Source organism: Protomyctophum bolini, assembly GCF_963924005.1.
Source record: "Protomyctophum bolini genome assembly, chromosome: 15".
Taxonomy (NCBI): Eukaryota; Metazoa; Chordata; class Actinopteri; order Myctophiformes; family Myctophidae; genus Protomyctophum; species Protomyctophum bolini.
Window position 1 is genome coordinate 24,309,633 of NC_137876.1, and position 23,324 is coordinate 24,332,956.

The 23,324-nt window shown below is 42.6% G+C and overlaps 2 protein-coding genes across 4 annotated transcripts in view; both read right to left on the reverse strand.

The window, feature by feature from the left end:
• The window catches only part of pxdn (peroxidasin), a 97,096-nt gene extending 87,526 nt beyond the window's left edge, over positions 1-9,570 (reverse strand). For all 3 annotated transcript variants that reach the window (XR_013965357.1, XM_080783217.1, XM_080783218.1), the window contains exon 1: positions 9,313-9,570. Coding sequence is in view for 2 of the 3 variants with exons in the window: in XM_080783217.1 (XP_080639343.1) it covers positions 9,313-9,500 (188 nt within the window). In the remaining variant the exon portion in view is untranslated. The remainder of the gene's footprint in view (positions 1-9,312) is intronic.
• A 3,775-nt stretch (positions 9,571-13,345) lies between these two features.
• Positions 13,346-23,324, reverse strand: part of myt1lb (myelin transcription factor 1-like, b) — a gene marked incomplete at its 5' end in the record, with an annotated part of 117,368 nt that continues 107,389 nt past the window's right edge. The window contains 5 exons of the mRNA XM_080783500.1: positions 13,346-13,506; positions 16,151-16,216; positions 19,380-19,523; positions 20,400-20,503; positions 21,932-22,026. Coding sequence (XP_080639626.1) covers positions 13,366-13,506; positions 16,151-16,216; positions 19,380-19,523; positions 20,400-20,503; positions 21,932-22,026 — 550 coding nt within the window. The 3' untranslated portion in view covers positions 13,346-13,365. The remainder of the gene's footprint in view (positions 13,507-16,150; positions 16,217-19,379; positions 19,524-20,399; positions 20,504-21,931; positions 22,027-23,324) is intronic.

Here is a 23,324-nt window from a genome sequence, read left to right on the forward strand (position 1 = left end):
GTACTACAGCTTCCCTACTGGCCCCTATTGGTACATACTGGTGCTCATTAACGTCACATAGGTGAACGACACATAGGTGAACACGGACACAAGGACATTGCTGTTCCTTGGAGTGTTCGCACCACTCAAAAACAGGGGGTTTGATTTCACTTGAATTCTGCTTGAAAACAAATTAACTTATACCATCAATCCACCCATACAACAGGGTAGGACTGTAATTTGTAGTACTGTGTGCCAAACTGAGCAGGATTGTACAATGACAGAATAGCCCAATAACCATATTATATATAGTGGGGTGAGCTTGTATAGTAGATCTGCATTCTTTTGTGAATATATTCAGTCAACTGAGTATAGGGATTAAAATGACAATGTCATTGCTTAATTCAAGATTTAGATATTGACGTTATTTCTATTATCAGACACAGCTCTTTTATGTAAAGAATTAAACTAAAAGCATTAAGTCACATATCCTTGGTGACAGTCACCAATAAGTCAAATAATTGTAAAAAACAAACACGGCCCTGCCCCCTCACACATTAGATGGACAAATATTAGTAACCAGGGACGTCCCTGGTTCCTATTACTAATATTGTAGTATTAGTATATTAATTATTGTCTGGGGTGCACACAAAAGCCCAAGTAGACAGAAGTGTTTTAAAGTGAAATACCCCTTTAAGTGGTTACAGTTGTGAGTGTCATAGCGACATAGAAATAGCTTTTTCAGAAAACTGTCAGGATGTAGAAGACATTTTTAGAATCCGATCTCAGGTCAGAATGGGTTAGACAGCATGTCTGAGATGAACGGGCCCAGAGAGTGGGCTGGGCTGGTGCAGGGACAACACAGCTGTGTGCCTGGATTAGCACTGCTTATCGGGTCAACGAGTCTCCAACAATATTAACCTTGCCACGGTGGCACTGACATGAGACGGATGGGTCACGTCGCTCTGCATCCAGCTCTCCCACAAAGTTCATCCCTAATAGTTTACAGGCCCACACTTTGGATTTTGGAATAGTCCTCGTGTTAAACATAATTGCACGGATACCGCTTTTCTGGCCAAAAGCGAAGCTATACTCAACTGCATCGTCACTATGGAGGGCCTACTGCACGGATAGCTTTGTCAGCTGTGGATGAACACAAAAGGACTGACATCTGACATAATGAGACATCATGAATGATAAGTGTCCGTGTGTGAGTGCAAGTGCGTGTGCGTGTGTGTGTGTGCGTGCGTGTGTGTCTGTCTCCTGTCTGTCAACAACAGCTCTGCTAATGACTTTCCTACATGCTTGACGACTGACTGAAGGTGCTTGAAGTCGTCTTACTTCACTTGAACAACAGAGCCAGCTCCCGACTGAACCTCTGCTTGCACCAGAGTGTTCATCTTGTATCGCCTTGTGAGGTCATCTGGGGAGGTTGTATCGCCTTGTGAGGTCATCTGGGGAGGTTGTATCGCCTTGTGAGGTCATCTGGGGAGGTTGTGTCGCCTTGTGAGGTCATCTGGGGAGGTTGTATCGCCTTGTGAGGTCATCTGGGGAGGTTGTATCGCCTTGTGAGGTCATCTGGGAAGGTTGTATCGCCTTTATAGATTTACACCTCATTAATCCAGCCAGGGGACTAAATACTTGGACGGTCCTGCTTTTTTCCCGGAATATTGACTTGATTATGACTTGCCCAGAATAGGGACCCTATTAAATTGCCGAACTAGTCATTATAAGAAGTTACGTTGAGGAGTCAATGCGTCGTAAATCTACCTCCTTATGAGGAGAATTGGGCTGAAAATAGTCCCACGGTTTGTTATTGAGCAGACACATGAGCCACTTCTGCAATCCGACTCACAGACAAAGAGCAAAGCGAGCTAAGATTGTCTATACACCCTCGTTCACTTTGCATTGGACTCAGTTTCCCAGAAGCCCTTGCAAGCCAGTTATACTGTAGGTTGATTTCCGGTTATGTCATCATAACGCGTCAACGGCGACAAAGCCGTATTTTTATAATATTCATCAAACAACGGCGAATTAAACATATAAAACAAATGTCGGGTTTAGCGTGTTTAGCAGGGAAAGACAATGGAATAAAATGTGGGTTTAGCAGGGTTTGTTATATTATATTTTATGGAAGGATAGACAGTAGGCTGACAGGAAATGGGGAGAGAGGTGGGGGGTGACATGCCGTAAAGGCCACCGGGATCGGGAGTCGAACCTGCCAGACTGGATTACCAGCCAAGGTGCCTGGACCGTTATGCCACGGCCCAGGCCGGGGTTCAGTGGGTTATGAAGTGAATGTGGTAAGAGGGCTCCAGATCTTCCAGACAGACATACAGTAGTTTTCAAACATGCACAAGGGACCCGACACAGCAGGACAATGTCCATTACACTACTTGGGAACAGGATACAGCACTGTGTTCTCTTAACGATTCCACACGGGAAATTCCATCGAGCAAATGGCCGGAACGATAAGAAACCAGTCGGCTGATACCACTGGCTCAGGGGGCACAGTGTCTGTCTGGGAAGCGAGAGATCCCCGGTTCCATTTCCAACTCCTCCTGAGCAAGATACTGAACCTGCTCACCTGCTCCAGGAGAGCAGGTGGGGGTTCATTATCCATTATGCCTTGAATGGTTGCCTCAGCCGTTCGGTGTGATTATAATGCACATTGCACGAAGAAATGCAGACTCTGTTTATTAAGAAATATAATAATAATAATAATAACAATTTGGGCTCACTGTCAAATGAGCCTAAATTGTACAAATGTAAACTCTAGTTTCTTCTTTGCAGAAGTATCAGTGAATTCTTGCATGAGCCGTCTGTCCTGTTCTAGCTAGCATCTGAGTGCCATGTGTGATCTCTCTCTCTCTCTCTTTCTCTCTCTCTCTCTCTCTCTCTCTCTCTCAGGGGACTGTTTGGCCGTGTGACACATGCCAAGGACTCTCAGGCGTTTTCGTGAGTCATTCTTAGTTAAACAAGAACATGGCTGGCTCCCTGCTCGGTTTCCCGGAAGAAGAACAGTGGATCTGGATCTCCAAACATGGCTGCGGTCGATCGTTGCAATAGTCATCCAGGAGGGCAAGGACACGGATGGGTTTGTTGACAGGGGGAGCGCCAGTGTGCAGCGTAGAGACTATCAAAATCCCATCAAGCTGACCGAATGGGAATGGTATGCGCTGGGCAAGACCTACGCTGTAGAGTCGACTGTATCGACGGAAATAGCAGGATTTTGGAGGAAGCCCCGCTCTTTACAAATTTGTTTACATCCTCCGTGAATGAAACAAGTGTTGTGAATGGTCGAAAGATATCGTATCTATTTGGGGGAAATACATCTGACGGATGTTCCGGCCCGACTAGACTTTTCTCTTCGCAGATAAGTACGGCTGGGACAGAGGGCCATCGCAACTTTAACTACAAAAGGAGTATATATATATATATATTTAAAAAAAAATAGGCATAGCCTTGTTGTCATAATCACTACCAGTGAATAGTGATGCACGCACGGATGAGAGTCGAACGAGTATCACACAAAAATCGACCAGGTTCCCAATTGTTTAGAATGACAGTGAACGTTTTAGTTACTACAAAGAACATGGGCTCTATACTAGGTCCACTAGTATTTCCATCTACACAACAAAACTTTTTGCCTTCACATAGCCAGATCTGATCTACAAATTACACACTACCGCGTTACAAAACGTGCCATGAGCTTGCAGATCATCTTATGTTTGTAGAATAAAATTAATGGGGACTCTGTGGTTAGTGGTTAAAACTAAAAGCCTTGTGAGATGTCCTTTTAGCATTTATCCCAAATTCCCAAGTGTCATAAAGATCCTATCTGCAGCTGTAAAAAGGCTCATTACTCAACCCCCACTGTGTAATTAAGGGTTACAGTATGTTTGGGCTATGTGGTCCAGTTCTCCTCACCGGTCTTCCATAGAGTTTACAGAGTTGTCATGGTCACGCTTGCTGATGAAGTAGGTCAATCTGTGAATTCCAACAACCTATGGACTCCCATCATTCAGGAACACAACTTATCAGGATCAAAATGTGAAAGGCAATCTTGAACACCGACATTCACCAGCTGGCCTCCGCGTCACAGAGCCACAGGAAGACAAGGGGCCTGCAGTGGGGTTCCTTTCAACAACTATCTTCGGCCCAATCTCCCCAGTGCAAATGAGCAAAGCTTTGGGGATTTCTGGGCTTTGCATTCCATAATGCTTGCAGAGAGACCCAGCGCCTCACAAAGCCTGACTGCAGCAAATTCCACACAATGGAACTCCTCTTTCCCCTCCCTGACCCACTCACAGTCACTCAGTCTGACCGAGCCGTCGGTGGTCGGTGGCCATGAGTGACACAGAAAGACAGAACAAGGGGAAGAAAATGAGGGGCAAACGTAAGAGAGATGTGGCCCGTGGCTGACCACCGAGTAATTGACCTTTCTGGCCTCTCAAAGAACTCCTCTCAGGGAGGGTGCCTCGTAAACGTATCTGCAAATTATAAACTATTAACGCGCAGAGCTCATGCCTCATAGTCGACTCACACACACATTGTGCCCCAACCCCCACTGAACTGAACTCTCTGCTGTGCAACAGCTCCAAATAATTCCATCTGGAGTCGTATCATCTCTAGACACTCAGACCACGGCTCATACATCACACAAAAGGTGTAACCATTTGACTCAATTTAGGGCGTCACATAAAATCAATGGAGGCCCACTAAACAAACTATTAAATGCACATCTTGAAAGCCTTTGGCTCATGGGGAAAGGATCAACTTTCTCTAAACAGGATATTATATAGCTATAATATGAATGTAGTTTCACACCAACGCTTTATAAACAATGGCACTTAAGTACCACTTTCACCAGAGCGACTGCGCAAGAGGCCATGCAAATAATACAAATGACACAACGCGCTCGAGTACCAAAGATTACACACATCAAGGAGCTAAAAAGAAAAGAGGCCGCAACAAGCCACTTTATGAGGCAGTACATTGACACATTTACAGCTGGCATGCTCCCCGTTGCCATGGAGCTTGTCATATGTTTGCAATGAAGGCTACACTTTCACAATGCTGAAACAAATGTATGCCTGCTGTGCCAAGCAATGTGAAAGCTCGCTCACGGCACCATGGTCAGAATAACGTGTATATATTTTAAAACTACACAAAGGGTAACAAGTAAAGCAAAGACGGGTAAATATGGTTATGATATATGGTGCATTGGGCTGCATGTCATGAGGGCACCATTACAACAATGCAACAATCATAACACTTCCCGCGCTGAAGCCATTCCTTGAGCTCGGAAAGTGGTAGCAGCCATTTCCAAGTACAGAGGAGCAAGCGTCAACTGTAGTGGATTCATGACTGCTGTTGGCAAAACAGAGCTAACAATGGGAAAGTAATCATTTCTCCAACTTAGGAAATCCCTGAAAAGGGATTGAGCTGTGTTTTTACAGCGATCCAGTGCAATTTACTGTCATGCCTCAAACAGAGAAGCCCTCGGAGAGAACAGCTGAAAAACAAATGTAAGCCAGCTAGAACAAAAAAAAAGAAAAAGAAAAAGAAGAAAAAAATAAAGTTTGCATGTTTCGTGGTCCGAATGCCATGCAGAACACTTGTTGGAACAAAGCCCATGTGCGTGACCGGACTTCTGGGACAGGAGCTTTTCGTCTTCGACCAGCCCAGAGGAAATGGCAGAGAGAGAGAGAGAGAGAGAGAGAGAGAGAGAGAGAGAGAGAGAGAGAGAGAGAGAGGAGAGAGAGAGGGAGAGAGAGTGAGAGAGATGCCTGCCTGATTTGAGGAAGATGCCAACGTTTACTGTATGAAACTTGATTTCAAGGCAGATGTTTAACACCTTTTAGTTGTCGGAACAGTTATTTTTGCTGTTATAATGGCAAGACATTTTAGTTTTTTACACATTACTTTTAAGTATAAGCTAGGCCTGTCACGATTATTACATAATCACAGAATGGAACTTTGAGATAATCACAATAATGTTTTGCATAATCATCTTCAAAATCATTACCATGTTGAAACATTTTCATATATTTAGTTATTTACGAACATTTTCATAACTTGTGGAAATAGCAGATCTACAAACACGTTTTGAGTAGATCAGCAATTTTCACTATTCATGGTTTATATAAAGTTATTAAATTAATTTATCTGCCCTGTGCACCTTTGGTTTAAGAAACCTAAAAGCCAAACAGAAATGTAATTTTCATTCATGCACCAATGCACCAATGCTCAATGACAGAAACACGATTAGATCGTTAATCACATTGAGTTATTCAGCGCCCTAGAGAGCATGTACCATGCTGGCCGTACAGTCATAGATAACAAGTACTATAGATGGGACTCTGATTAAGACATAGCCATCTGGTAGAAAGCTGTATAGGCCACACACTTCTGACTTCACACATGCCATGCACGCATGCAGGCAGGGGAAGAATGAAGATGAGACGTTGAATGAAAAGATGATTGGAGGAAGGCCCCCAGCCTTGGTGGTCTCTGGGTGAACACGGAAGTGCAACCGCAGTTCCCTTGTATTCATTCTCAAACAAAAACAACCCAGAAACACCACACTGAGGCGCTGAGGGGGGCTCATGGAGTGTGGAACATCTGACTCTTACGGTATGGTCGGTCAAGCAGGAAATTCCTAGCCAGAACCTGGCACGCTGCCAGGTGGAGAGATGAGGAATGCAATGTCTAGCCTATACTATACTGTACTGTACAGCACTTAATGTAGGCTACCTTCCAGTGGTGGTTATCTCCCCAAATGAACCTGGAGACTTCCGGGGGGGGCAGACACTATAGACTCCTGAATCATGTTTTGTCTGCAGAATTCAATATCCAATCGTTATCGATTGTCCATCCTTAACTGGCCATGGTTAAAAAGGAAGATGTTATTTGGTGACAGTTTTGAGACCCTACCTACTGTACGTACACTCTCTCTCATCAACCTCCCTTTGGTAGGGAGGTGCTCTTAATCCAGTCAAACTACTGTGTAATGGGCCTTAATGTGATCAGCCGCTACAGACAGACCACAGACCAGACTCCAGCTTCTTCACGCTCAGACAGGAAAGGCACAAAGCAAGCCCTAAACCAGTGGTTCTCACGCATTTTCAGAGCATGACTTGTGTATTTTTAATGAATCATTTTTAATCAATCAAGTGTGTTCCAGCTTGGATCAAATGGAACCAACATAGCGCTGCAGAAGCGTCTTAGCTCCATATTCTAACTTTTTACAGATCTACAAGCTCAAAACACGTCACTTTGCACCGCGTTTCGAGCTTTTGCTATTTTGAAATTTGAAACAGTCAACAGTTTGACAGTGAACAGTTTCCACCCGATAGAGACGATAGTATACTTTTAAGTTCCTATATATATATATATATATATATATATATATATATATCGGTATTTTTTTTTAAATATTATATTATTAAACTCTTAGTGCTTTGCCAGTTATTTGGTCGCCTATACTCACAGCCCAAAGGTGAGCCCATGCTGAGAACCCCTGCCCTAAACAATGCTTTAACACCGTCACCCATAACATGGGGAAGGCGACGCCTTCCGTCTCTCCTTTGGGTGAAGCTAGGCAGGGCTGTCAGGACGGCGGCCTGCCCTGGACCACTTGGTCCTCCACTCCTAGGGCTTGTGGGCCTTGCCAATGCCTGCAGATGTTTGTGAACAAGGCTAATTCTAAGCATGCTGCTTGTGGCTGCTGTGGTTAGGGCCGTTTTGAGTCGGCCCTTTGTGCCCCGAACTGACCGGCTCAATGAGGCCCTTTATTTTGGTGTGAGCGAGGCCGTGCATTATGGACACCGAGAGAGAAACACAAGCCAGTGTCACATGGCTCAATTAAAGAGAAGGGGTGGCACGTATTTATAAGATTCGGGTCCTGTTTCGACGCTTTGTACTCTGTCGGGCTGGCTGGCTGTTGGGGGGCTGTGACAAAAGACAAAGTGTTTGACTGGGTGACCTATGTTGGAGTGCCTGTCGACATGCAGGGACGCATGCACAAGTGGTGGACACAGAGGTCATATAATACTCCTCCCTTTCATCCTAGGATAGAAATTCAAACATGCCATTTAAGTCAGAGAGTCAGGCGCCCAGATGCCCAGTCTGATTTCAAAGGAAATGACGGGATTATGTCTGAATGATATCTTTATCTGTAGCTATACGTCAGTGTGGTGTACTGGACCATAAGGTTGAAGGACAATGTACAATAATTCAACATGCATAAGCACACAGCTCCGGCGTTGATGAATGCTGAAATTCTCCCTGACAAGGGTTACAGAGTGGACCTAACCATAATGCAATGGGTTCTCCTTCCCACAGTATTTTAAAACCAGTGTTTTTCCAAAGACTTGACGATAACACACCTAATGGAGCCCCCGAGAGAAAGAATGTGGCTTTGATAAAGGCTACTTGGACGAGCTCTCTCGGTTGCAGTCCAAGAATATCTAATTCATAATTCATTACACGTCTTTAAGTGACGCCTGCAAGAGAGGGAGAAGTTCACACTTGTTGAAGCTTCCTACTACACAGCAAAATGCTCAGTGTTAATCTCTTAACCATTATCCATGTGTAACTCGGAGGAGAGTGGACAACATGTAACCAAACAATGTATAAGCACCATTTTGGTTACATTTTGCACACCATCTGGGTCAAATCAACACTTGACTGTATGTGCATATATACACAGAGCCAATGGTCTCAAACAGGTAACTGCATCCCATTAGTCCTCGATGTGGGGTCCTGGCACCCACTGGATTCAATGGGGGGTAATTTGGTTCATTTGTACACTGTCTGAGTTAAAGGGAGGCCTTGAAATGTAAAAGTTTGAGAACTCCTGGTGTATTCCAACACTTTAGTTGTGGCTGCCTGCCTGCAATGCATACATGGGTTCATCAGCTGTGTGACCTACAAACCTGCTCGCTAGCAGACTCAAAACCCAGCAGGCAGCAGCTGCATTCATTGGCAGGTGTCATAACTAGGTACATTTTGTGCACAGAACAGTATTTGACATAAATCTTCTTTGTCCACAATCAACTTAATCACTCACATCAAAGATGAAATTAGAACGCCCCTCTTTAAAAAAATACTTTAGCTTTTATAGTTTTTTAGGCTATCAAATCTCAACAAAATGCGGTTTTGCAAGGCTATGATGAAGCAATCAATGCACAGCCCGACAGGGGCGGCATTCATCAGAAATCCATGCCTTCCAGCCCTTCTGCAAAATCTGCACGCACGTCCACTCCACAAGTGGCTTTTTCCATCCAACCCCGTTAGATTCACGCTGCAGGCTTTTATAATACTTACAGGATTGTAGTCTGAGGAGAAACTGCCGGCACGCTTTCCAAGTTTAGATGCATACATCTCACCGTGGTCCTGAAACATAGACAGCGACTCGGACAGGAGAACACACACGGGGGTCCCCTGGTTATCAGCAACAGGGCGACCGCGAGTAAGAACGGAGAGAAGAACTGGCCAGTCCACAACAACGCCATTGCTAGGAGTGAGTGAGTGAGCCGCTCGCAGAGCAAGCAGAGCAGCACACACCGCTAGCCAGCTACTCCTCTCTCACCCCACTAGACTAGCATCAACTCACTTATTGTAAGGCTGAGGAATTCAGAGGGGGAGAGAGAGAGCGAGAGAGAGAGAGAGAGAGAGAGAGAGAAAGAGGGGAGGGGGGACAGACAGAGAGAGGGAGTGGGGTGCGGTGCATTGTTAATAGTATAGTAATTCAATTGGTACTGAAATGCAGAAATACTCTTAACAAATACCGGAATTCAAAAAGTAGGCCACAAAAGTATTGTCATCAAAATATACTTGAAGTAGGAAGTAACCTACTCATTATGCAGAAGGTCCATTTAAGTTTTCAAATGTATAAAAACTAAAAGCAAATTAGCTAAAAGGGGGTGTATCTAATTTAGTTTTTTTTCATCCACAAGATTAAATGTTTTGAAACATAAACTCACTTATACTTATTCTATACAAACTTCCACTCACTTCCAAAAATAATGATCACCGATTCACCGCACACGGGTGTTTTAATTACAATATTTTGCATCTGCTGACATCTGCTGGTAGGCTACTGAAGAACAGCCAGCTCAGCTGTAGTGCGTCGCTGTCTCCATAACCATTTTCTCCTTTTGTGTGACTACAGTCACACAGAAGCATCAAAAGTTGCAGATCCACAAGCTCAAAGGCCTTTGACCTTGTACGTAGAGAATTTTTCTATTTTTGAAAAGAAAGTTTGGACAGGTTTCCCACCTGACATGACCAATTATTATTATGGAAATGTAGTGGTAATTTCTTCAGTTATGCAATGCCATTAAACCTCAACAACAAAGTGAGAGCATCGCATTTCTTTACAGGCCTGTGGCAACACATTTTTTTCTTTATTCAGAGTAAGATGTGTCAACATCCAGCATGACAAAAATTGTACAAAGTTCACAATTTATAAATGAAATATCACAGCAACTTGTGATTTCACACATTTATAGCAAAATTAAAATGTCAACAAATCCATGCTGTGTAGTACAAAAATAAATCAAACTTCAGTTCCACAGAGAGCACAAGTTTATACAAAATCCTGTCTTTGTAATGATTCACTGAAATCAACCTCAAAGTAAAACGAGTCCAAAACAAAATAATAAACTCTGATGAATTCACAATAATTTATATGAAAAGTCAGCATTCTAAATATGTGACACCCTTTTGTGTGGTTCCCTATAGATAGTCACAGATAACTATTTTTTTTCTTTCAAATTTGAATATTTAATATGTACCAACATCAGATGAGCAGCCGGTTTGTGCTTTTTAAAATATCCCTCTCCATTTTCTTTACTTGATAATGAGAATTTAATTTAAAAACTGGAACTAGCTGTTACTCTACTGAAAGCATTTACTATACTGGCAAAAAGCTGCAGACACGATGCTGTGGAAAAAGGCGTATGCAGTCATGGCGGATGGATAGTAGTGTCCTGAACGAAGGACAGTTAAAGTACAATAGACGAGTTTTTTGATCAGGTGAACGACAAGCACCTCTTGCATTAGCTCTCAAAAAAGGCAAATTCTGAACATGGTTTTCGCTAAACAACTAGCACAACAGAATGAAAAGGGTGCATACAGTCAGGCATACAGACACTGGATGCATCACCCCTTTGGAGACGACTCCTCTCCCTGCCTTAGGGAAACGAGCCCTCATTTTTTTCCCGTTTTTTTTTTTTTAGACTTGAATTGATTGACTATTTAATTCTTTGTACAGTGATTTGATATAAAGTGCAGCTGGGGGGAATAACTTCATCTTTCCTAAAGACATACCCGAAAAAGAAAAATGAAGAAGGAAAAAAGTTTTTTTCTTTTCTTTTTACAGTTGATAATAGCCTACAGTTATAACTGCTATGGTTTTAAAATTGTCATCCTCTCTTGATTTCAAGTCCCTGTTCGTCCTCGTTCCGTGGTACTAAGTCAATACCTACAGTGGCTCCCATAGCAGTTCATTTTTGCTCCAATCGTGTGCCAAAGAGGGCAACCCGGGGAAAAATTGCACGCCGCCGCATGTTAATGATAATATCTTCAAGGACAAGTGCAAATAGTCTTCTGGCACATAAGTGGGGACAGTGACCCTGTAAGTCCCGCTGTCTATAAATACTCTTTACAAAACCCTCTGCGACCCTCCTTTTAGGCTCCCGGGTACCGTTTGTTTTGTTTTTATTTTAGTTTCTGTAAGAACATCAAAACATGGAAACGAAGGTGTCCCTGTGCAAAATCGTACAGAAAGAAAGTGGAACTCATAGACCTTCACGTCCAAAACTGAATGTCCAAGATTCCTCCCTCATTTTTGTTTTTTAAAAAGACATTTTTAATGTATTAAAAGATTTGTATAAAAATCTATATTTTACATAGGCTATATTAAAAAGATTCATGTTACCCCACTATGTGTATAAACAAGAAATTGCATATACCCAAACTTCCCCCCCCCCCCCCCCCCTCTCTCTCTCTCCATTTGCAGATTGCATCCCATGATCTACTTATAAACAAATGATGTCATTATCATATTGCTGAGACTTCTCTCAACTCTTGCGACGGAAGTCTCTAAAATGGAACAGGATTCACATGAGGAAGGCTAATGTCTACAGTAATTCATTTATGCTCCGATCTACAAGCCTACGACGCATCACATCTGCGACGCGTTGTTATCTTATGTGTCGGCTGTTTTCTGCAAGAATAAATCAGGCTTAAGATGTTGTCTCTTTGTCATTACACGTCACTTTAGTTTCAGATTATGTGACAAAGAGCATGGTGACCATGCATGCACCACACAGAGACAGGCTTTTCTCCCCCCTTCTTTTAGAAGTGAATCGCCTCTCCTTGATAATGGGATTTCCACCATTGGGTTTCCGTGTAATGATGTTTACAATAAAACTGTTCATACATACATACATTCATACATACATCAGGTCAGTTTCCTTTCCAGACACATTGTACAGCACCATTTAAAGAAAAGGAAAAGAAATGCCGCCACCTACAGCTACAAATAATTTTTTGTTTGTTTTTCTTTGTTTTTTTCCCCTCACCTCTCAAAACAAGAAAAGACAATAATTTCTCAAGCATTTTCAGAAAATAAAGCAATTCGCAAACCAGTCCTTGCTGTTGAACAATCTGCACGCAATAATAAGAAGTAGAAGAAAAAGAAGAAGAAGAAGGAGAAGAAGAAGAAGAAGAAGAAGAAGAGAAGAAGAAGAGAAGAAGAAGAAGAAGAATTAGATGATGTGGGGCAAAAAACCTCTAAAATTGTCAAGTTGACCATTGAGTAGAACAAAAATCTAGCTTCCCCTTTGCTTGATTTTGGATTGTTTTTTTGTTTTGTTTTTTGTCTTTTGTGGGTTTTTTTGCGTGTTTTTCACTGTCCAGTTCAGCTTTTTCATCTAAAATGCTTTGTTGTCAAGCAATAGAAAGAACTCAATGTCCTATAATCATTAGCTTACTGTTCAGAAATATACACTAAAAATGTGCATACATGAGCAGCTATAGAAACATTACATGACACTATGTCAGCTCATATGAAAACGTACAAAATGTGAAGCTCCTCAAAAACTATTTTGCCGGTGTGATTATTTTTTTCTTCCTCAAAGCAAGACCCAAAACCAAAACAAAATAAGTTACCATGAAGTTATTATACGCATAACGACTTTTCTTTTTCTTTGAAAGAACATAATTGAAGGTATCATAACACTATAAGTTACTGCTCCGACCTCCCAAAAAAAGGAGACGCGTCTGTCACTGTGTCTTTCCTATATATCAGTGAGTCACTTCTATTAGAGAAAGAACAAAACAAAATGGAAATTTCTCTTGCGTGCTGCAGGGTTACACTTGGATGCCTTGGACAGCTTGCTTGATATTTTCCAACAGGGCTTTGTTTTCTGGACTCTGGTACTGGTCCTGGTTTGTGTAAATGTCCGTCAGAGTGGTCACATAAGCGTCAAAGTTCTGCTCGCTGATTGGCTCCTGTAGAGGTGGGGGATTTTAAAAACAGTAGGCTACAATTAGACCAGGTCCATGTGAGGATGCAGTACAGTAAGAATATGCAGCGTTAACTAGGCTCTATGCACATACGCCCTAACGCCATTTTGGAAATATCTCTTCGTACTTCCAGGCCTCTTCCGACTTCCTTCACAGGTGCTGTTCCATTCTGGTCAAACAGAGTCAGGGTGGTGCTATTGTGCATGTTGGCCCACGTTCTGGAAACACTCTGCTACAGTGGGTCTGAAAGTGTCCTTGAGTGGGTTCCAATGGCCCCGTACGGGTGTGTAACTCTGAGAGTGTGCACATTTTGTACACTCTCTGAGTTATGGGGGTCCTCCTTGAAATTAAAAGGTTTGAGAACCACTGTACTCCAAAATGACGTATGTGCATATAGAGCCTATTTAAGCCAGTGTACAATGGTACCATAATTGACCTGTAAGGTTGCACTTGGTTCCATTTGTACACACAGTGACTCTCAGACTTACTCTCAGAGTAATCTCTGAAGACAGATTTTCAATTTGCAGTGAAAATCTCTCAGCATGATCGCTGGATAGTTGAATTGTAGAGCTCCTAGTGGGCGGGCCCTTGAGCAGGAAGCAGACGGAAAGTAGCATAAAGGGGAGGGTCCATACCTCATTTCCTGTTATTGTGGCATTGAAACTTGGCCCGCAGAGGTTGAAAAAGTGGCTTTTTTTGTTTGTTTGTTTGTTCTTATACTGAATTTGTTCCCAGAATGCTCTGTTACTGACTGTATAGTATTACCGTAACACTACAGATTTCACTGTGTACTGAGAATGCTATCAGAAAGAAAGAAGCAAACAAAAGCAGGTTCATCCAATTGTTTTAGATATACAGGCCTATATGATATTCTGTGAAACAAGATTTTATTGACATTATTAACCGCCCAGCATCCCTATTTTATTAATGTCATTAAACCATATACAAAAGTGAAAATAGCAGATCTACAGTATAGCAGATCTAGCCGCAATTTGCAACACTAGATATGATCTAGTATAATACAATCAGATATGATCTGATTGTATTAAACAACGTTAAACTCACCAACATTGCAGCTGTAAGACAAGCTTGAATTATCCTCTTTCAATCAGCAACGTGTATGTTTCATAAAAAAATCCACCGTAGACATGTTATAAGCTACTTTCTGCTAAGAAATTCCACTTTTTCTAAGTGTTCGAACAACCGGTTTCGAATTAGTACATAATGCAGGAAGCAGCAGCACAATGCGTTAATGAAAACGAAAAACAAACTCCAGCTCTCTTGACATGAAGTAGCTCATAACATGTTTATGGCGGATTTGGATTAAACAAACAGTTTGCAGATAGAAAGAGGATAATTCAAGCTTTCCGTACAGGTTGTACAGATCAAATTTCAATTTGGATGAATGGGCTGCTTTTCAGTTTTGTTTATTCAATGTTCCAGGGTGTAAATCAAATAATGTACTTGCAATATATAACTACATATAAATGTCATATTGACCACTATAATTTAAAACAATAGGCACACATATAAATATGCAAAATAGTGTGGTAGTATAAAACATAAGAAATTGTATAGTCCTACACTGGCAGGGAAGTGAAGTGACGATTCAACCCATTATAAAACAAATCTAGTGTTGCAAATTGCGGCTATAGCAGATCTACACATTGTGAGCTTGTAGATCATCTATGGCTGTTTTTAAATGTTGAAAGTATGAAATAGGGCTTTAGTGGTTAAAGCGGCACTATGTACCTTTTTAAATGAATATGTAACTTTGTTCAATCTGTACAGTACAGTATGTTAATACAATATAACTTGTACAATTGGGGTGGTTGTATTTGGTCTCCCTGCTCTTCTATTGAGATACAGTATTTAGATCGTGTCAAAGGCCACGTCTCACCTATATAGACACAGGATCTGACACAAATGTTGACCTTCTGATGACCAAGATTCAACGTATCCCCTGAGGAAGCAGGGCAGGCTCTATCAGCTCAATGGTAAAAATGTCAGCACTTTAACAGGAACCCGGGTTCAAATCCGGGGAATAGAAGAGGAAAGTTACATAGTGGAAAAAGAGCCTTTACAAATAGATTGAATGGGCGTAAGGTTATGTCAATATTGAAGAGACGTAACAAAAAATGGGGGCTCTTGTCATCGTACAAATTTACGTCATATTTGGCGGACATTTGACCCAATTTGTCCTTTCATTGTCAATGACAAATATTGAGACGTGTGGGGACAAAAACTGCATATAGGGAGGGGGGCTAGCGCACCTCAAAAATCACACCCGTGTGAAGTGAGGGGCACTCTTATCATCGTACATCATCATACTGTACATAATCTCATTCAGGCCAATCAGAATTTGCGTCACCTCACCTTTGTGATCAATGTTTGTGGTACGCATTGTTTGTGTTTACACAAACACTCAAAATTGTCCATTCATTGTCAATGGCATTTAATGTTTGTGTTAGGACAAAAGTTGGGTTACATACACTAAAAGCTGGACATATTAGGAGGGGTTATCACCCCTCAAAAATAAAATGATACATGGTCACATGAACGGTACTGCAGACAGACATATACACAAAACAAATTTTATTATTAGGGAGTAAGTAAATCATGTTCTTACTCGTTGGTGCATCTGTAAGCAGCTGTTATTTCTAATGGGAGGAGCCTCCTTGTGTGTCAGGGGTTTCTGCAGAAGGGAAAGGTGGCGAAATACAACTATTAACTGATCATATTAAATACACAGTACACAGAGCTGTTATTCCATAATATAGACACTAGGGGGCAGTCTTTGATAAACAGGCAAGGGGAAGCTAAAAGCTGGGCAAACAGTAGCACTCTAGAGCCATGGGTTTCAAACTTTCTGTGCTTAAGGTAATGGATCAGAAGAAGTAGGCCTACTCACATTTCTTACTCAAAAGAAAAATTATCAATAACACAATTTTGAAGTACTCTGTTACAAGTAAAGGTCTGGTATTCAAAATGTGTTTGAGTACAAACGCATTTAATAATATAGGCCTAGTCATTTAAATGTGCAAATCCTTACTATAGTGTCGAAAACCATGAAAACTGACATACTATAGTATGTCATCGAAAACCATGAAAAACGACACACTATAGTATGTCGTTTTCAAATAACTGTAGTGGATTAAAACGTACAATATATTCCTCTGAGATGTAGTGGAGTAGAAGTATAAAGTATTATGAATTGGAAATACTCAAGTAAACCACTGCAAAGACTGCAAAGACTCAAAAACTCAAGGCACACCTGTATGGTCATTATGTTATGAACATTTTGAAATACTTTTGTGTAGTTGTATAGGCAATACTAGGTTGTTGCAATACTATTGTAGTAACACCTGGACTTACACATAACACAGCACACCTTTGAAACCACAGCTCTAGGCCTAGGGCCTACATTTGCATCCAATTTACAGAATCTGAATGCCACATTTAAGCGATCTACATAAATGCAAGTCAAAATTATGTTTATTTTCCCCCTTTGACATATCTATTGGAAAGGCAGTTTGCCCTAGAAATCACTTGTTTTTGAGCCATGGGACTAGTGAGGACCTTCCTTCATTGTCAAGGATTATGGAAGTGACATTAAGCGATAGCATTGTGACGGATGGTACCATGGTTTTATCCTCCGGTTGAGTACAGAGTGGCGTAGAGGGTGCGCTGTGACTGGCCAGTCGCTGTGATAGACAGCCTACACCTAAACTTAACCCTAACCTTAACCTCAGTAAAACTATATCTAAACCTAACCCTAACCTTAACCTCAGTAAAACTATACCTAACCCTAACCTTAAGCTCAGTAAAACTATACCTAAACCTAACCTCAGTAAACTATACCTAAACCTAACCTCAGTAAAACTAACGCAGTGGCTGGGGGGCGTTTCCAAGAACCCGAAGGCGAGGATAAAACCATGGTAGCGTGACGGATAAGATAGGAGCAAAATTGACGTGGGAAAGAAACAGCTTTGTACAGTAAAAAACAGAAAAAAGATGCAAATAGAGATGCACGATATTGAAATTATGATCACAGATTATTTCCAGGGTCATATCGGCCAATATATTACATTATTATGTTATATGTATATTGAACTCTCCTCCCCACTAACAGCTGACGCTCTTAAGGGAGACAGAGACAGGCAGACTGGGTAGAGTGGCCGGTAGAGAGGCCAGATGGGAAGGTGAGGTTCCCAGTTCGATCCCGGGCACCCCTAGAGTTAGTGTCGACGTGTCCTTGAGCAAGACGCTGAACCTCTAATTGCTCCGATGTGCAGGTTGGTGCCTTGCATGGTTTCCTCCGCCATCGGTGGATGAATGTGTGTGTGTGTGTGTGTGTGTGTGTGTGTGTGAATTCAGTGAATGTAATGCACAATCTATGTAAAGCGATTTGGATAGAAATGCCCCATTCACAATGTATTGGCTCTGCGAGTACAAAGCCATTGACGGTCACATTATTATTTTTTAGACTGATTCGATACCGCTATGGCATGTTTATGGCCGATATGTCCGATTTCGATATGCTACCAATTATATCGTGCATCTCTAGAAAAAAAGCTATCCGAGGTTTAATTTCATATAGTATGCATTAGATCACCTAACATTAAATAGATTTTCATTTCCACCAAAAAATCCCATAATGAGAGTCAAAATGGTGATGAGATCACGCCACATTGTTGAATCAGTGAATTTGTGTCAGTTGTAATTACTGACTGTATGACTTCTGCATCCGTTTTTGCACTCCTTGAATTCATCACCATACCATTGTGACTCTCCACATTTCCAATCCATAAAAAAAAGCCTCTCATTTCTCAACTCCCCCTTACAGCTTGGAAAGACAAGCACTGCTCTACATTTTAGTCTAAGCATGCAGAATAGGCTTTGGTACACAAATAACTCAATTAGCTCATAAAATATTAGATTTCGGCTAAGTTCTGTAACCACTCAAACCCTCTATATTTAGCAAACTAATACTTAGATAACCGGGTCGTATCTGCGCGGTATTTTCTCCCTTTCTGCACAAAATCTCTGCACCGACAATCGGTCACAGATCTCCACCTACTGATACGCCGGGGGGGGGGGGGGGGGGGGGGGGAAACTCACAGAGAAAACTAGTGGTAACAAATCTATGCTCACTGCTTTGAAAACCAATCCGGATACCATCGCAATGTGAAGGAACACCCTAAAGTCTTTGCATCGTTTATGTGACGTTATATTTTAGAATGGTTTCCACCCAGTTTTAAGCCCACATCACTGAATTTAGAGATCACCATATTATGAGCAGAGGTCGGAGATCTCTTATCTGATGTGTCTGGCACACGCGACACTACTACGCCGAAGATAGGCCGACCTACAAGCTCACGACGGGTCGTGTTTCTTCAACACGTTGTGACCTTGTAGATCTGCTATCAGCCGTTCTATTTTTAATGTTTCCCCCCTCCGAGGAGAGCAAAAAAAGGCACACTTTCGTCACTTACCAAAAGAAAGTATAGTTTTAATGAAGATACAACGTTTCGGTCGTTCTGACCTTGAAGTACCAAAGCGACCGAAAAGTATCTGAATTCGAAAACTATACTTTTTTGTGAGTGAAGAGTCAAGACTGCCCTTTTTTGCTTTCCTCAAGGTCATTATGCCGACGCACCTGTCCAATTTAGTAGGTGTGGGACTTTTTGTACTAAGAAATAGGGATGCTATATTAGCGTGGCTAACCACTCCCCCTTGAATACATTTCATTGAACTCGCGGATGAAATGTTTTGAAGGGGGAGTGGTGAACCAGGCTAGGATGCTATAGGGTTCAAGTGGGTAACTTGCCAGCGTGCCGTGTCCTGGTGGCCCTTACCATATGAGGGAGCTGGACATTAGCTAAAGTGTTTATCAGTGACTGGCTGAGGTGGGCCAGCTCATGCAGGAGAGAGTCATTTTGCTGTTCAATCACCTTGTTTTCATCCTCTATGGACTTCAGGTTGGACTCCATTGTGGTGATCTGAGGACAGGGTTGTTGGGGGGGGAAAAGCACAGCGTTGTAATATATTTATGTATAATGTTTGCAAATATATTCAAATGCACAGAGACACGCACGCACACGAACACGCACACGCACACACACACACACACACACACACACACACACACACACACACACACACACACACACACACACACACACACACACACACACACACACACACACGAGGCATGGGCTAATATTTTAATATCATTGCTGTCGGGCAGAAACCTCTCATCTCCATATTCAAACTTTTTGTGTTTTTTTTCCCTACTTGATCATACTACAGTGTTGCACAAAACGTATCACCCAACACTAACAGAGACGATATCATGATATTGACATGACAAGAAGGCTATTTTCACGACATCAGTGGGACCGGTGCAACAATAGGACAGGCAACGCGGTCCACCCCCCACCACCCCCCCCTGCCCCCGGGCCAGGACAAAAGAGCTGTTAAGGTGCGTTCAGACTTGGATGGTTAGAGCGGCGCGATTACATGCAAAGTCAATGCGAAGACGAGAATTGCACGACCGGTCGCGGTACAAACGGGACGGACCGAGGCGAATATATTCCATCGAGTAATGATATATTCAGGTCTAATTCTTCATGGGGGCTCGAGCCTCGCCGCCCCCACAGAGTCTACGTCACTGCCTCGCCCCCCCCCCCAAGCCTTTTGCACACGTGCGCCTACACACAAAAACATCATTGTGAACACACACACACACACACACACACACACACACACACACACACACACACACACACACACACACACACACGTTGAACGTGTTTTTGTGTCTTTAGGAAAAGAAAACGTTGTTTTCAAGCGTCGCCGCATTGGTTTTACTGTACCTGCGTTCTAAGTTTGATCATGTCTGCTTCCACTTGTGAATTCGATTCACTTAAATCTTTGATTTCTTCATCCAGCTGTTTGATTTCTTCTTCATGCTCCAGCCCTGGAGGGGAGGAAGGGAACGTCATCAATAATGTATGAGTACCAGCCCTCGTCTATTTCCAACACCGTCAACTACCATTTCTTCTTCACGTTAGGGGAACCGAAACAGGACTGGAGTAATACGCAACAAAGATATCCGCGTCAACGCCTTCGTAGAATTATTTGACAGATTGGCTGCGTTTTAGCTGATTAAAACTGGAAAAAAAACACATTTTGATCCCTGCACACAAACTCTAGTCTCTGGTATAGTGCCGTGTTTCTCAAACCTTTCAGGTCGAGAGCCCAAAGATGAGACTTACGCAACCAGACACCATTAATGCCACTGTCTAAACGGTCGCGCGAGCGGCGCCGCCGCCTTGATGCCTCAGAATTATTTAGGCCAACTCATTTCAGCATAACAGTGCAGCGCAGAAAAACAGTGCGTAGACCTGCATGAGAAAAGAGCACACCCGCTGATTTAATGGGTAACAGTAACATATTTGAGTCTCAGTCGAGTCACTGTAACAAGTGACTCGTAGACCCACGCAGACCATCGGGGACCCCTGCGCCGACCTCCAGCAGGGACCCCCCGTTGGACCCGCGGACCCCCGCGATTTTGACACGTATGAGAGATGTTCTTTAATACCTGCCAAGCCAATGTCAACACTACAACCTACAGCTGTGCGTGAGGTACGACATACAGTATGATGGTTTGGAGAATGTGCCACCTGAGAGTGTACAAATACATCCAAATGGGCCCATAACAGTCCATTTGTACATTTGTACAGAGTTTATTGTTATAAAAGGGTAATTTGGTTCCATTTGTAGTAGGCTAAGGCTACACTGTCACAGTTACAGAGTCACCTCGACAGATCCTGTTTTTGTTTCGAACACACATACATACAGATAGACAGATATTTACATTTCATAGCACAATTCTGGATTCTGGAGGCAGGGTAATTTGGTAATTAACTGATAATTGATCAGTTCTTGTTTTAATGTAGAAAAAAAAAAGCGATTTTGAGTACTGACCTATAAAAATTGGTCCGTGACCCACAAATGGGTCCCGACCCACAGTTTGGGAAACGGTGGTATAGTCTAACCAAAGAGGGAAGCTAAAGTCCACAGCGAACAGTCCTCTGCCCTAATTACTACTGGCTAGCATCGGATCCATTCAGCATGTCTGTGATTAGTGCCAAGCAATTGCAGCCTTTTCCTTTCAGGCTGGTGTTTCCCTGTCCAACACTCATTATTTAGATCTCAGCTCTGATTGGCTGTTTATTTCAAATTTGGGCACCTATACTCGGGAGCGGGTTCATCATTACGCCCACGCTGTCCTGATTGGCTCATTATCTGAGAACTGGAATTCCACTCTGTGTCTGGTTTTCTTTTTGTTGTTGTTGTTGATTGGTTGGCATCGTGTGGGTGACTGGATGGGGGCATGACGTACCGTTGCTGGAGTGCTGCTGCTTTATTGTTAGCATGTCCATCCCGGAGAGCCTGGCTTTCCTCATGGCCGAGGTGGCGCGCGGACAGCCCGACAGACTGCATGGTGGCACAGGGAAGAGAAGGGACACCATTGTTTTAGTGCATTCTGGTGTGCTCACACGCAATGCATCCGTGGTCAACTCCAGGGGATTACAGTAGTAATAGTGGATTGTCATGGCAATATAGAAAGCAAAAAACCACCGCTTCAATGTCGCTGTCTTTACTCTTCACACATAACAGTCACATCCACAGTGGGAATTGAACCGTCATGGACCCTATAGCAAAGCTATTCTGGGCATGTCATATTAAGTGGTAAATGGTGCATTTATATAGCTTTACATAGATTGTGCATTACATTCACCCATTCACACACACATTCATACACCGATGGCGGCGGAAACCATGCAAGGCACCACCAACCAGCACATCAGGAGCAATCAGGGGTTCAGTGTCTTGCTCAAGGACACTTCGACACTAACTCTGGGGGGGCCCAGGTTCGAACTGGCAACCTTGCGGTTACCATCCAGCCACTCTACCCCTGACTGAGCCACCGCCTCCCGGTCATATTACAACCCGGTCTCACCCAAACAATGGCAATTCCGTACATACACTACTAGAAAACCCCCAAATCTGTATTCATATTACAGTGAAATCCTCCCCATAGACTGTGATGGAGGGGCGCTTCTGGTCTCTCTACCGAACTTGAGCCACGGGAGACACCACCGCACGCACGTGCTAAAGCGCGCAAGTGGCCGTGTCGAACTCAGCCCCCGTCAATAATGTCAAAATAATGTTTTCTATAGTAGTGTATTTACGGAATTGTACGGTGTTATTTCTGTATTTGTGTTGTTTCACCGTGTTTGGGTGAGATCGGGCTGCATATTTACTGTAGGCGACGTGAAAATATATGTGAACATTAGGGTGAAAGTAGCCGATCTACAAGCTCACAAGCCTGTACTGTAGATGGGCTATATTCGGTGTGTAGAGGAACAGAAGGAAGGTTAGGGAAGTATATAGGGTTTTAGAGTGGTTAAATGAACACTCTGCATTTCACTGTGCAGGCTTGGCATACGCGTGCTAATTAATCACTGATATTACTCCTCATCAATCCTTGCCAGTTCCAGACTCGTGCAGAGCTCCATCACAGCAAGTAGGTCAAGAGACAAGAAATAGGATAACGCTGAAGTTCGGTCCCACTTGCAATGTATGAGAAATTCAGTGGTGTAGAGTATATTTACCAAGTTCTATACTTTATACTTTTTACATTGCAGATTTAGATTATTAACACAATAGCTACAGTATACCCAACAGAACACCCCAACTTTACCAGCTGCTAATTACCGTAATTACACTAA